This window comes from Triturus cristatus, chromosome 6, assembly GCF_964204655.1.
Source record: "Triturus cristatus chromosome 6, aTriCri1.1, whole genome shotgun sequence".
Lineage (NCBI taxonomy): Eukaryota > Metazoa > Chordata > Amphibia > Caudata > Salamandridae > Triturus > Triturus cristatus.
In genome coordinates, this window is record NC_140589.1 from 1113938891 (window position 1) to 1113951906 (window position 13016).

The following is a 13016-nucleotide window of genomic DNA, read 5'->3' on the forward strand; positions in this document are numbered from 1 at the left end:
TAGTGCTGTACAAAAGGAGAAGGAGAATGAGAAAATTGAGAGTAGGAAGGTCCTGAATACAAGTATTAGAGGTAAAAGAGTGTAAAGAGGTCAGGTAAGTAATTTAGAAGTACCTGAGAGAGAAATGTTGCAGTAATCCAAACTGTCGGCGACTATGTTCACGCTGTTTTTCACCTTTGTGTCACTGCGCCATTAACTCACACTAGCATGTTCAGTGCACACCTGGTTGTTCCTCAAGTGATTTATACACTGTCTGTAACTGCCTCTGCCCAATGGTTACAGGTTGAGACACTGTTGTTTTTGCTATACACTTCATCCGGTCTCAACTGGGTTGACGGTTGTACTCCTGTGCTTTGTATTCTGTACATCTTGAACAATGCGTGGTACTCGGGACCAACATTGCGTACGTACATAACCACGTGCCAATTTGCTTACATCTAGAAGTCAATATGGCCTGTTTTTCAATGTCATTACTTTGTCGAGGCTTTTGAATTGTGTCTGTAGAAAGGTGTCATCGAGTAGCATTTGACCGTCGAAGTGGTAAAAAAAAGTGTCTTTTTCTCGCTCTAAATGAGGTTCCATATTGAAATTCTTACATAGATAAGTGCCTTGTCACAATCTTTTGCCTGTGAAAGTGTTTTCACTCATATTTCCTTTTGTGAAACTTCACTCATATTTTCTTTTGTGAAATAGCAATGGAGAATGAGCAAAAATGTGACAAGAACGTGACAAGAACATTAAGGGGAAAAGTGTAAACTGTAACTTTAGAGCCCCAACCTGAACTTGAATATTTAAGTTAAGAATCATTTGAAAGTGCCAATAGGGACAACATAAATAAAGACACACATCAAGCCGTCTGAATGAACTTCCCCTCATTAATGGCTTTTCATGCACCATAGAAGATGGCAGCACAGAATGAAGCTACCATGATAATGCCCTAGTCTCTCTGCTCAGGCAAGAACGCTATCTTCAAAGTCAGAAAACATGTAGCTCTGAGAAACCGGCACATTGCTAAAGACTACCTGGATGATCTGTTAGAAATTGTGTTTCTGGTCGGCAGAGGTATGCACACTTTTTAAGCAGGAACCACAATCCTAGTCAGGGTAAGTCAGATACACACTAAAAGATAAACTGTGCTCAGCCTCAGGTAGCTTGGTACAGAACTGTCAGGCTTATCTGAAGAGGCTATGATTAAAGTATTTGTGCAACACAATGCACAGTAACACAATGAAACCACAAAAATAAGACTCAACACTGGTTTAGAAAAGTAGATAATGCAGATGCGACTTGGCCAACCCTACTTATTTGGCAACTTGTCAGATCTAGATTGAACTAATAATGATGTGCTGACCTTGAAACAATGTGTGTAATTGTATACTTGAACAATTGATTTTATATGCTAGTATTCTAATATATGTGATTTCATGAGCTTGTTCAATACAAATATTTATTTAAAAAAAAGAAAAAGAAAAGTAGATGATAATTTTATAAAGAAATCAAGATCATAACGACAATCCAATAGGTAGAAGACAAGATGGGAATTTTTAAAGAATTAACAGAGTTTTAGCGCCTAGAAGCAATAAGGGCCAATGGAGGTTATCAGGTTGCGCTGGACCGAGGCTAAGTCAATAGTTCAAGCCGACCGCGTTGAAGCGCAAGGTGGGGACAGGTGCCACACAGGTCCGTGAATAGAGTACCTTGTTCCTGGCCGCAACAGCAAGATGCGACGCCGCAGATGAGGGATGCTTTGATGTCGAGCCTGCAGTCGAAGCGATGCTTTGATTTTCTCAACACCGTGGGGGCGATGCGGCGGTTCTGTAGATGAAACACCGAGATGCGTAGGTATCGAAATGCGATGTACCTGGCTTCTCCACGTAGTGGTGGGGTTGCGTCAATATCTCCACACTGCTGCGTCTGCGATGCATGGTTCCAAAGCATCCGGCTCTGGGTGCGATGCATTGGCTCCGAGAGTGATGCGCTGATTCTACTCTCACAATAGGGTTGATGCACCGGTTCTGCTATACGCAGACTGGAGATATGCTGATTTCTCTCATCACGTATCTGGATCCTCTTCCTGTGAAACAGCCACAGGAGTAGTTGTAGAGACATAGCCCTGAGTGTCAAGCAACAGGAGGTAAGCAAACAAGCTCTTGGGGATCACTTCAGTTGCAAGGCAGAGTCCAGCTCACAATCAATTAATCAATCAATATACTTTATCCGACTCAAAAAGAGCCATAAAAGATTACATACAGCTTTCCTTCAACAGGGTCAGAGAGCAATAGGCAGCAGGGCAGCACAGCAGAAAAGCAGATCTTCTAGATCGGCAGTCTATCAGAGTATCAGACCTTGATGCAGCACAGTGGTTCTTCTGATAGAGTTCAGTTACAGGTCCAGAAGTGTCTGATTTGGTGGGGTCAGAGCCCCAGTACTTATAACCATTTGTGTCTTTGAAGTAGGGGTAACTTCAAAGAAGAGTCTTTGAAGTGCACAGAAGCCCTTTCTACCTAACTCTGGCTCCAGACAAACTGTAGATGGTAATCAGCCCTTTGTGTAGGGACAGCGCCCTCGGGTGTAAGTATCAGCTCCTGCCTCCCCTTCTGCCCCAGAATAGCTGTCAGAATGCAGATCAGTACTCAAACACACCTAATCTTCCTTTATTTGTGGCTGTCTAGAGGGAATGCACAGAGTGAAGCTGTTACCCAGATGTGTTTTGGATACAGGCTGCAGGCACACAGAGCTGTAAGATCAGAGAAATATCCACTTTCTAAAAGTGGCCTTTCTAAAACAGTAAAGTTAAACCAACTTTACCAGTAAAGCGGATTTACCATTACAATTTCCAAAGATAAAACATGGCTCAGCTACTCCTTTCTAATCAGGAATTACAACTTAAAATGATTGCATATTAAGGAATTCCCAATGTTATCCCATGAGAGGAGTAGGCCTCACTACTAGGACATGCAAAACTTAAAAGTATATGTCCTACCTTTTACTTACAAAGCACCCTGCCCCATGGGATACATAGGGCCTTCCTTATGGGAGACCTTTATGTAATAATCAGGGGAGTTTAAGACTTGGCAAAGGATTTTAAATGGCAAGTCGAAGAGGCAGTAAAACTGCACAGACAGGCTCTGCAGTGGCAGGTCTGAGACATGTTTAAGGGCTACTTACGTGGGTGGCACAATTAGTGCTGCAGGCCCACACTAGTACCATTTAATCTACAGGCCTTTGGGACATGATACACCACTTTACAAGGGACTTGCAAGTAAATTAAATATGCCAAATGTGTATTCACTAATGTTACCATGTTTATGGGAGAAGCACATGTACTTTAACACTGGCCAGCAGTGATAACGTGCTCAAAGACTAAGGCCAACAAAAAGAATCAACAAAAAGAGCAAGTAAACAGGCAACACATTTGGGGTGAGCCTTCAGAGAGGGCCATTTTCCAAAAATTTCCATACCTTATCGATCACTAAGGAGCTACAAACTGCCTCATGACAATCTCAATAGCTATTTGATTGGTGCAAAGGTCTGAAAATTGTGGTCAGAAGACCAAGAGAGAGTAGCAAAATAATACGGCCCCAGGTGTACTAATAGCAAACATTCTCTTTCACCCTGATCCTCACAAATTACATCACAGCAACATAATCATAATGGCTGACATCCTTCAGGCAATAGATATTAATTGAATGGGTAAAGTAATAGGTCAAGGCAGTTAAGTATTACACAAGTCCATTGGTCCAAAATATTATACATGAGCCCAATGACCTATGATGAAGGGGACGTTCAGACACTTGAAAGCATATACTTCATCAATATTCTTTTCAATCTGCAGGCCAAGAGCACTACACTGTGAAATATATACACAAATGATTTTCAGGATAACCTGGTCCAGGAGGGTTCTGATGCCATCAGTGGCAGTGGTCATGGCGGTCTCGGTGCTTGTTCTGGCTGCTTTGCCCCAAAGTCATAGACTGGTCCTTTAACCTGAACATTTCCAAACATGAAAAGGCATACAAGGAATCCTTACTGTTATTGGAATGCTATTACCCCTCGAAACACTGCGATTAACTGTGTAGCAATATTGCAGTAAAAACTCTCCAGTGCTGTGGTAGATTTTTGATGCCTTGTATTTGATTAAATGAAATTCGAACGTGACAGAAAACATTAGGTTTAAGAATCTCAGAAACTCCTTTCTAATCTTGCAAACGTAAAGTTCAGATTTACTGTGGGGTTTGGTACCATTGATAGTCTCAGGTCAATCCATGGTGGAAAGACTACTACCTAGAAGAAACTAGTTTGAATGATTCTGATGCATGCCAGGACTTTAGTCAATTTCTGAATTAAAGGCAAATGTGTAGATGCTGTAGTGAAGACGGTCTAAATTTATAGGACTTACTTCTAGGTACTTACTGCCTGTTGTCATCTTCCTAGATTTAGCTGTGCATAATGCATTGCCACCATATCTCGGTAGAGGTAAAGACTTTATTGAATATGGCATTAAACATCATATTGTTTCCTAAGTGTAGGGCCCCTGGTCCCTAGTTGTCATTGTGGAGAAATGGTAAAGAATACTTAGCTTGCCACTGGTCACGTTTCAGCATGTCTCACAAGAGGTAGGTGCCTCATTCTGGGATGTGAGCTCTGCAAGCCCCTCTATCCCTTTTGTGCCTCCTACGAATCCTCTATAATGTATTTTTGGAGAGGCAAGTGATAACGGCTGACAATAATGAAATAGATAAAATAAAGACACAATACTGAAGAAAATGTGGTCTAAGGGCTAAACAAAATGCAAACCAGGGATCCTTGCAGCCATGATGCTGAATCTTTAAACCGCAGCAGTGATCGGAGTAGGTAGCGCCAAGAGCACCCAGCTGTAGAACACACAGACATCTTGTCATTGATAAAGTACTGTTAAAGACTGCTGTAAGAACAACCAGTAAACAAGCCAATACCTTCAGAGTCATGTCAAAGAGAGGCACATGTGTCAACGTGTGAACTCGCAAAAAAGGCCAAACAGGAAGCATTCAACAGCAAAATGAACACAAAACCTCCTGGAATAAACACGGTCAAAAAAATAAACATTGTTTTTTAAACCAGTACGCTTAGACTGGTGACGTGTAGTGAAGAGCTCAGCTGAACAGAAATAACAACACATTTTCAATACAGCATGCTTTAACCCCAGAAGGTTCAAGAAGCCAACAACATATGTTCAGATTCGTGTGGCTTGTTGAATTCCATACCGTTAACCTATCAACTTAGCAGTATGTTTTTATCTTGTCCATTTTGTATAGTGGACTATACATGGCTTTGCCTCATGCACAATGATTTAACGATAACGCTGTTATTTTTCTGATATTTGTACTCTCCACAGCATAACATCAATTCCCGTTAGTATAACTGATGTTAAGTCTAGCCCTCCTTGGGTTTGTCACCAAAGTGCTACTTTTTTAGTGGAAGATGACATTTCTTACAAAGGTCTTCTGTCCCCTAACGTCTTTTCCCTTCTCTCTTAGGATTTTACGAGCTCAGTGATGGTGGTTCCTGTTCACTGTCCGCCTCCTGTACCTCTGTCTACAGTGAGTCCATGTCTTCCTCGCATGGGAGTCTTCAGCCGTGTGCCCTGCAGCTGCGAACGAGACTGAACATATTTGGCTACAGGCCCAGATCTGCAGATGAAACCAATGTACATGCAGCAGTTGTCTCTGCTAACCTCCAGAGGCAGGGGTCATCTATCAGGGACGGGTGCCGGATCAGAACCAGTGTGGAACATCTGAGCAACGGAACCAGGCCCCGACCAAGGCCAGTTTCAACAGGTAGTGACTTTAACATTCTAGCTTCCTTATTACTGTACTATCTTAAACGATTCCCCAATACAAAGTAATTTCATCACAAAAATTGTTCTTAGCAGTTTTGCCACAAAGCATTAGATGCAGTCACCTAATTTCTGGCATTCAAAACCTCTATAGGAAATGTACAGTCTCCTGTATCAACTTAGCAATGAATGACCCTTCTATCCCATCCCTCACAATTGCATGCTTACTATCACAATCTGGCCACCGCAAGCTCTTAACCAGCTAGGGATTATAATGTATAATATATAATACACAAGGAGCAACTTCAGAAAGAATTGGTATTTTTTTACACTTATGACAGCCATGTTCATACTCGTCTATAAGCCAAACTATGGAACTAATTCGTTAAGGCATTTATGAGAACGTGAAGCAGTACTGCAAGCGTACTACGTCACATATTTTGTCAATTGTTCCGTTTATGCTTTTATTCTCATTTTATGTGTGTTTAGCACTAACTACATGCATTTAGTTGCTCTACCCCTGTATATTTTACCTCATCCAGTCTTGGCCTCACTTACTACTTTTTTTTGCAATGCACAGTGCCTCTGAAACTAAGCTAATTTTACTACTAGGCATTTTACCCCTAGACCAACTTCCAAGTGTCATATTCTCTTTTCTTAACTCAGTACATACGCTATGAAGTGACTGGTTTAATTACTAGATTCTAAAAATCAGAATGCAGTCTTGAGTAGCAACTAAGATTTATAATGGATAATTTGTTTTTTATCTACAAGAATGCCCTTAGGTGCAGTCGCCCCTCTATAAAAGACTTATGGAAAGTATAGTACAATTCCTATAGCATACTCCTGCAATTGGATGCGGAGACAGCATCACTTGCTAAGAACTACATTCGATTCTTAATGTAATCATTCATTTTTATGCCAGATGTGAGCTCTGGAGTGTTCGTGGTGGCCAGGACCTGGGGAGGGGGCAATCACATGGGTGTTAAGGGCTTTCACACTGTACTTCCCCTGCATCATGCAAGGTGAGGTTCAGGGGGAGGGGATGGATCTGTGACAATGATCTGGTTCTCTCTAGCTCATGCCCCTCTTTCAAAAACCATCTCCCAGAAGGTGGCTCTGTGTGGAGAGTCGGACTGGACTGGATGCCAGGAGCACATTTGCAGTAATGTTCAAACCATCCAACGCTGAAAGCATCCCATAGCCTGCAGACTGCCTGGAAAAGGCAGACTGGTAGATAGGCTAATTCTGACCCTGCACTACCTTTTGTCTCAGTTTAATAGTCCATGGTAATGTTTGAACGGGCATCCCAGTAGTGGTGTAATACGTACAAATTGACTTAGATTTTTTCTTACCCCAAAAACATTAAGAGTTGGAAAATTAATTGCCCAACTGGTGATGGGTTATGCAGTATTTGCGTTAGCATGGATAGTGGTGAAATATGAGTCTGCAAGTCCTACATTATGCCATGCAAATGTTTTGTGCTTTTGAGAACTGAATTTTAATTTTACATTATTGGGTCCTATTTACAAAAAAAAGCAGAATATGCCACTACTGCGTTAAAAGGCAAAACACTGCACACACAGTAATATGTGTGAAACGTTTGCCCCGTTTGAGTATCTGACACTATTAACGAAAAATGATGCATCATTGAAACATGAAAAAGCCGCATAACAGTTAAAATATACCACTGTTTAACTGCTGCTGGACCGGTGCCTCATAACAGTATGCAAAAACTGTATGTAATTAATTTCCTTTATGGAATCAATGAGCTTGTCAGCAAATGCAGGAGATGGATACCATTTTTTTTTTTTTAATTAAAAAAAAAGGTTTTCCGGTAGGGATATTATTATAACTAATAAACATGTATCTGCAAGTTGCTGTCGGTCCTCATCACTTCGTGCACTAAAATAGATCTGTAGGTAGGGAGGTTTTTCAAAGTAATCAGCTGAGGACAAAGGAACCTGATTGTTAAGGCTGCAATATGGCTGAAAAGTGTAAACCGGAACTGATGACACATTGGTGAACTGTAAACACATGGTGTGGGGAGCGGACAGGATAGTTCATCAGAAATGTAACTAGAAGCATTTGGAAGCACATTGGAAACCTGTAAAAGCCGGATCTGAAACACCTGGTGAGCGGTAAATCAGAACTTGGAACATTTGGGAATTCAAAATGCTGATACCATTGAGGTTGTTGGAAACAGGTAAATACTGGAACAGGAAGCTAGGAGAGAGCTGTATACACAGAATGGGATGAGCACTTGGGAACTGTAAACAAAGACCCTGGTGAGCACCCTGGAATTCCGTAAGAATTGAAAACGAGCACCAATTGTTGTAATAATGATAAGCACCAGACATGTGTACCACAGAGAATGTGAAGACCTACCAAGCTTTTGAGGAGCTGTATGTACACTGGAACTCATGGAGCTCTCAAGGGTACTGTAAGCACAGAAATTGGAGAGCATGGGACAAGTAAGCAGTGACTAAAGAGTCATAATCGAGATACACTCAGGAACTTGAAACACTGGGTTAAATCTGAGAGTGTTTCAGGGACCTATAAACGTGAATTTTGAGTGCTTGCGCAATCGATGAAGCTTGGAGCTGAGCTACGCCTATGAACTTGCTGCAGACCAAAGGAAATAGGCATGGGACCATAGAGAAGATGTGTCTGGGAGCATGCAAGATTTGGTAAGGAAATACAGTAGTCTTGTCTTTGGACAGACATTGTTGAACGGATCATTTGTTGCATGTATAACAAACCAAAAAAAAATAAAACTCAGCCACTCCCACCCAAACACACTGACCTATGCCCAGAAATATTTTGAGTGAGGGTGTGGCGTAACATCCAATCTGCTGACTGTGGAGTGGGGTAATGGGGTTCGAGTCTCACGTCCATGCCCAGTAAAAAAAATAAAAAAGAAACACATGATTATGAACTAATAAAACTAAAATATGGCAAATCAAAAGGAAACTGCAGAATGCTGTAAGTGTACTGGCAGTAGCAATGTGTAAACACTTGCAGGAAACATGAGCAGTTAATAGAAACAAAAAAAGAGTGAAGCTTGAAGCATGAAGCACAGCGCCAAGCTGTGTGGGCTCCAAATACCATGTAATTAATGAAAGTTTAAGCTACAAGAGAGTACAGCATTGTGAGGAAAAATCAAGCTCACAGTAGGAGAGCGTGCCATGCCTGCAAGAACAACTATGAAATAACCAAGTAGTGGTCTGACACAGTAAATGCAACATCCCAAGTAAGGACGTATGTATCAGGGGCAGTTCTCATGGGTGTTACAAGAGGAGTAAAGGAGGTACTGAGGAGAGACTTAGAAACAAACTGACTAATGAAAAAAAGTAATTCAAAAAGACACTCAAAGGAGCCAATGAAGTTTATAGCCAGAAAATGGGCGTGGCTTCAAGCCCATATTCTGAATACAGCATGTCTCGAAGAGACAGGGCAAGTGCTGCCTTAGCGAGACTTAAAAATCAAGTGGTGCTCTTTCCCCTTTCCCATCCTGTTAATTCAGCCTTCCCAGGACAGGAAGAGTTTGGGCTGAAGCTTGGGTATGTCAGCAAGCGTAGATGTCAGTGGGCATCCCAAAACATACAAGGCAAATCATGCTTTGTAATGCCTACTTCCCACCTTAAGGTGAGATTTACCACTAAGAGTTCACTGCAGTAGTAAATGCATTTATGCCTTATGTCCTCACATCTGTAAGTGAACTTTTTTCAGCCATAAACTTACAATCACAGCCGAAAATATCTTTTTGAATGGACCTGTTAGAAATGGGGGTCTTTAGTTGGCAAGGGTTTGCAAGTTTGTCCAAGTAGGGACCCTTCCTTCTCATCAGGTTAAGGTAGTTATGTTCCTTAAAATAACCCCTGCTCACCCCCTTGTTAGCTTGACACGAGCAGTCAGGCTTATCTCAGAGGCAGTGTGTAATTCAATTGCACATAACCAACAGTAATACAGTGAAAGCACTACAAAAGGACACCATCCCAGTTTCGAAAAATATCCAATATTTTTATATACACAAAAAAAGACTAAAAACGATCAAGAATCCACAATACAGTACTTTAAAAATAGTTACTTTGCAAGATGTCTTCTAAACTGCAGAAATACCTCGAAAAACACAGTTCGTACGAGTCGACAGCTCCATCCGGGGCTACCGCGATGCTGAAAGAATCAGGGTCTAACAGTCGCAGCCAACCGCGTTGATACGGGCCAGCAAAAGCATGAACAGACTCGGTAACAGCACCTTTCTCGTTGCGGCTTACACGGAGGTGCGAGCTGGTCGTGGCAACCATTGCAGTCGCATTGCAAAATGGAAGTGGTGCAGGCCGCGGTGTCCTCTTGATGCGGTGAAGGCAGCGGCTCGGCGACAAACGTCCAGACAGCGTCGGTGAGACCAAGGCTCACGGTGCAGGGCGAGATGGTGCTCGATGAGATGCTGGCAGGTTGCGGTGCAGGAGACAGAGATGGTTTCCGGGAGCTGGCATCGGTCAGCTCAGATGGCTGTGTGGGACGATGTGGTGCGTCGTGAAACATTATGAGCGGTGCCCTAACCACGATGCGGTCACGGGTGTTGAGTCAGCAGCAGCGACATCGTCAGTGAGACCAGGATGGCAAAGTGGTGCGGACTGCGGTACCCACAGGTCACGGTGCAAGCAGCGGCTCAGTGGCGGCAGCGACGGGCGTCATTGTTGGTAAGCTCAGGGTTGTGGTACGAGATGTAGACGGTGTGGTCTGCGGAGTCTGTGATGGAGTCGGTTGCAGTTCCCTTCTCTGTGGCAACTGAAACAGCGGCTCCAGAAGCAGTTCCCAGAGGTTGGTAAAGTCTTTGCCGTCCCTGAGACTTCAGAACAGGAGGCCAAATCAATTTCAGGCCCTTGGAGATACTCAGCACAAGTAAAGAAAGTTCAGTCCAGTCCTTTCACTGCCCAAGGCAGAAGCAGCAACTGCAGGCCAACTCAACAAAGCAACAACACAGCAAAGGGGCAGTACACCTCTTTTTGGCAGGTTCCTTGATTCCAGCGAGTTCTAAACCTTTGTCCTCTCAGGCAGAGAGTGTCTGTTCCCAGCTAGAACCAGTTCTGTCCTCCATGGTGCAGCTTCCTGGCAGGAGGTGGAGACAGCTATGTCAGAGGCAAACCAGGCCTATTCAGGTGAAAGGAAATCTCCTCTCCCTGCTGTAAATGCAGCCCAGGTCTTTTCAGCCCTCCCCTGACCCATCTAGACTCTCTGGAGCCACTGCTCCTCTCCAGCCCCTGTCATCCAAAACCCAGATAGTCAATCCACAAACCTAGCAGAGGCCTACTGGATGGCTGGGCTAGAAAATACAGACTTTCTAAAAGTGGTATTTTCAAACACAGAATGTAAAAATTAGCTGCACTAAAAGATGCATCTTTAGATTCTGAGTTCAGGCATACTAACACGTATTTCTCTACCTGGTTCCCAGGGCCAGTTATGTTTATAAGATGTTATAAACAAACTCCCCATTCCATCCTATGGGAACAGGTAGCCTTGCTATTAGTGAAAATCGAAATTGGCAGTAATTCACCATCAGGACATGCCACATACACCAGGGCATGTCCTACCTTTCACATACACTGCACCCTGCCCACAGGGGTACCTTGGGCCTACCTTAGGGGTGACTGACATGTAAGAAAAGGTAAGGTTAGGGCCTGGCAAGTGGGTACACTTGTGAACAAGTAGGAGCGGAGAACCACTCCATTCCTATTCGCAGCGCACAGCTGTAGTCCCTCAGGCTTCAGCATAATACTTGAAAACTCATGAGTTTTAACCAAAATCAAACAGTAATCCAAGGTGATGTTCCAAAATGATATTAGCATTTATATTTCAGTATGAATTATATTGTAGAGTCACAAATTAAACATTACAATACGTAGTTCACTGTTCATAACACAATTAGTTTTTTATAAGTGCATTGCATTTTTAGCAACCCTCATGGAATTGCATCACATTCAAACAGCCCCAATTAATTTCAGGTAACACCCTTCTTCATGGAGATAATGTTGATACAAATGAATCTTCCACGGCCTCCTGCCGGAACACAAAGAAAACAAGGAAAAGTAACTCAATGGAATATATTGACATATCCTATTTACATTCCAATACAAGATCAGTGTTTGCAGTCACTGTCGATCAACCGTCACTGAAAAGTGCAGTGCCTCATGTAACACTTGCTAAATCCAGCAAAGAGATGCATGTCCCAGTGTTTAAAACATGCGTCAATGCAATGATATATGGGCTGAATTCCTGTGGATTAAAAGCTTTAACGTACGTGAATACGTGACTATAACTAAAATACTTTTAAAATGCCAAGACTAGTAAATCAAAGCATATGACTCGAATAATGGTGTCGTGAAAGTTTACGAATGCTGAACAAACCAGATACCTCTAAATCTTCTCTACAAAAATGGGAAACTGGTGTGAACTCCTGTTACATAAGAAAAACTGGTGGTTACTAACAACAGTATGCTGCACTCAAATGTGCTGCATGTCGGATAAAAAAAAACGTGTCTTACCTATCTTACGTTCTCCTAGCGTGAGACCTCAAGTACAAAACAGAAAATCTGGTGAAGAAACAAATAGCTTATTGAATTGAATTTGAATTGAATTGAATTGAATTGAATTGAGTGTCTTACGCATGCATCTCAAACAGCGTTCTATGGCCGAGTCTGAACTCGTGAACTCACCAACGTTCTGTGCGTTGTGACTACAAACACATAACCCCGTCGTAATGACAGTACGTGAGAAGTTCCTTATTTATCCAAGCTTGAGTGACACCCCTGAATTTGGTGAGTGTCAATGAACTTTATTGTTCATCGCAAAATTTGTAAAGAACAATTATGTGCGCAAAGGTGTGCTGGTCCAGACTTATGTGGTCTGACAAATTGACCATAAATCCTGAATATAAGCAGTCAATGAAAATAAAATACAAATAAAAGAAACTACCAAACGTAACTTCCGAAAAACGAAATTAACTCCGCATATGAGTGAATGTGCGTTTTCGAGTGTTGGATGTCTCCATAAGCGCAAACACTGATGTATAATGAGATTACGACTGCATGAAATCCCATGTAGGTCAGAAAGCAAAAGGTCAGGGGAAACACTCCAAAAGATGCCAAGTCTAACACATGTCGCCTCCAACTGAAAGTAAGGAGGAATACACAACCCC

At 42.4% G+C, this 13016-nt stretch overlaps 1 protein-coding gene across 1 annotated transcript in view; it reads left to right on the forward strand.

The window, feature by feature from the left end:
- Positions 1–13016, forward strand: part of DACT2 (dishevelled binding antagonist of beta catenin 2) — a 73322-nt gene that overhangs the window by 36496 nt on the left and 23810 nt on the right. Inside the window, exon 3 of the mRNA XM_085611973.1 lies at positions 5517–5816. Coding sequence (XP_085468099.1) covers positions 5517–5816 — 300 coding nt within the window. The remainder of the gene's footprint in view (positions 1–5516; positions 5817–13016) is intronic.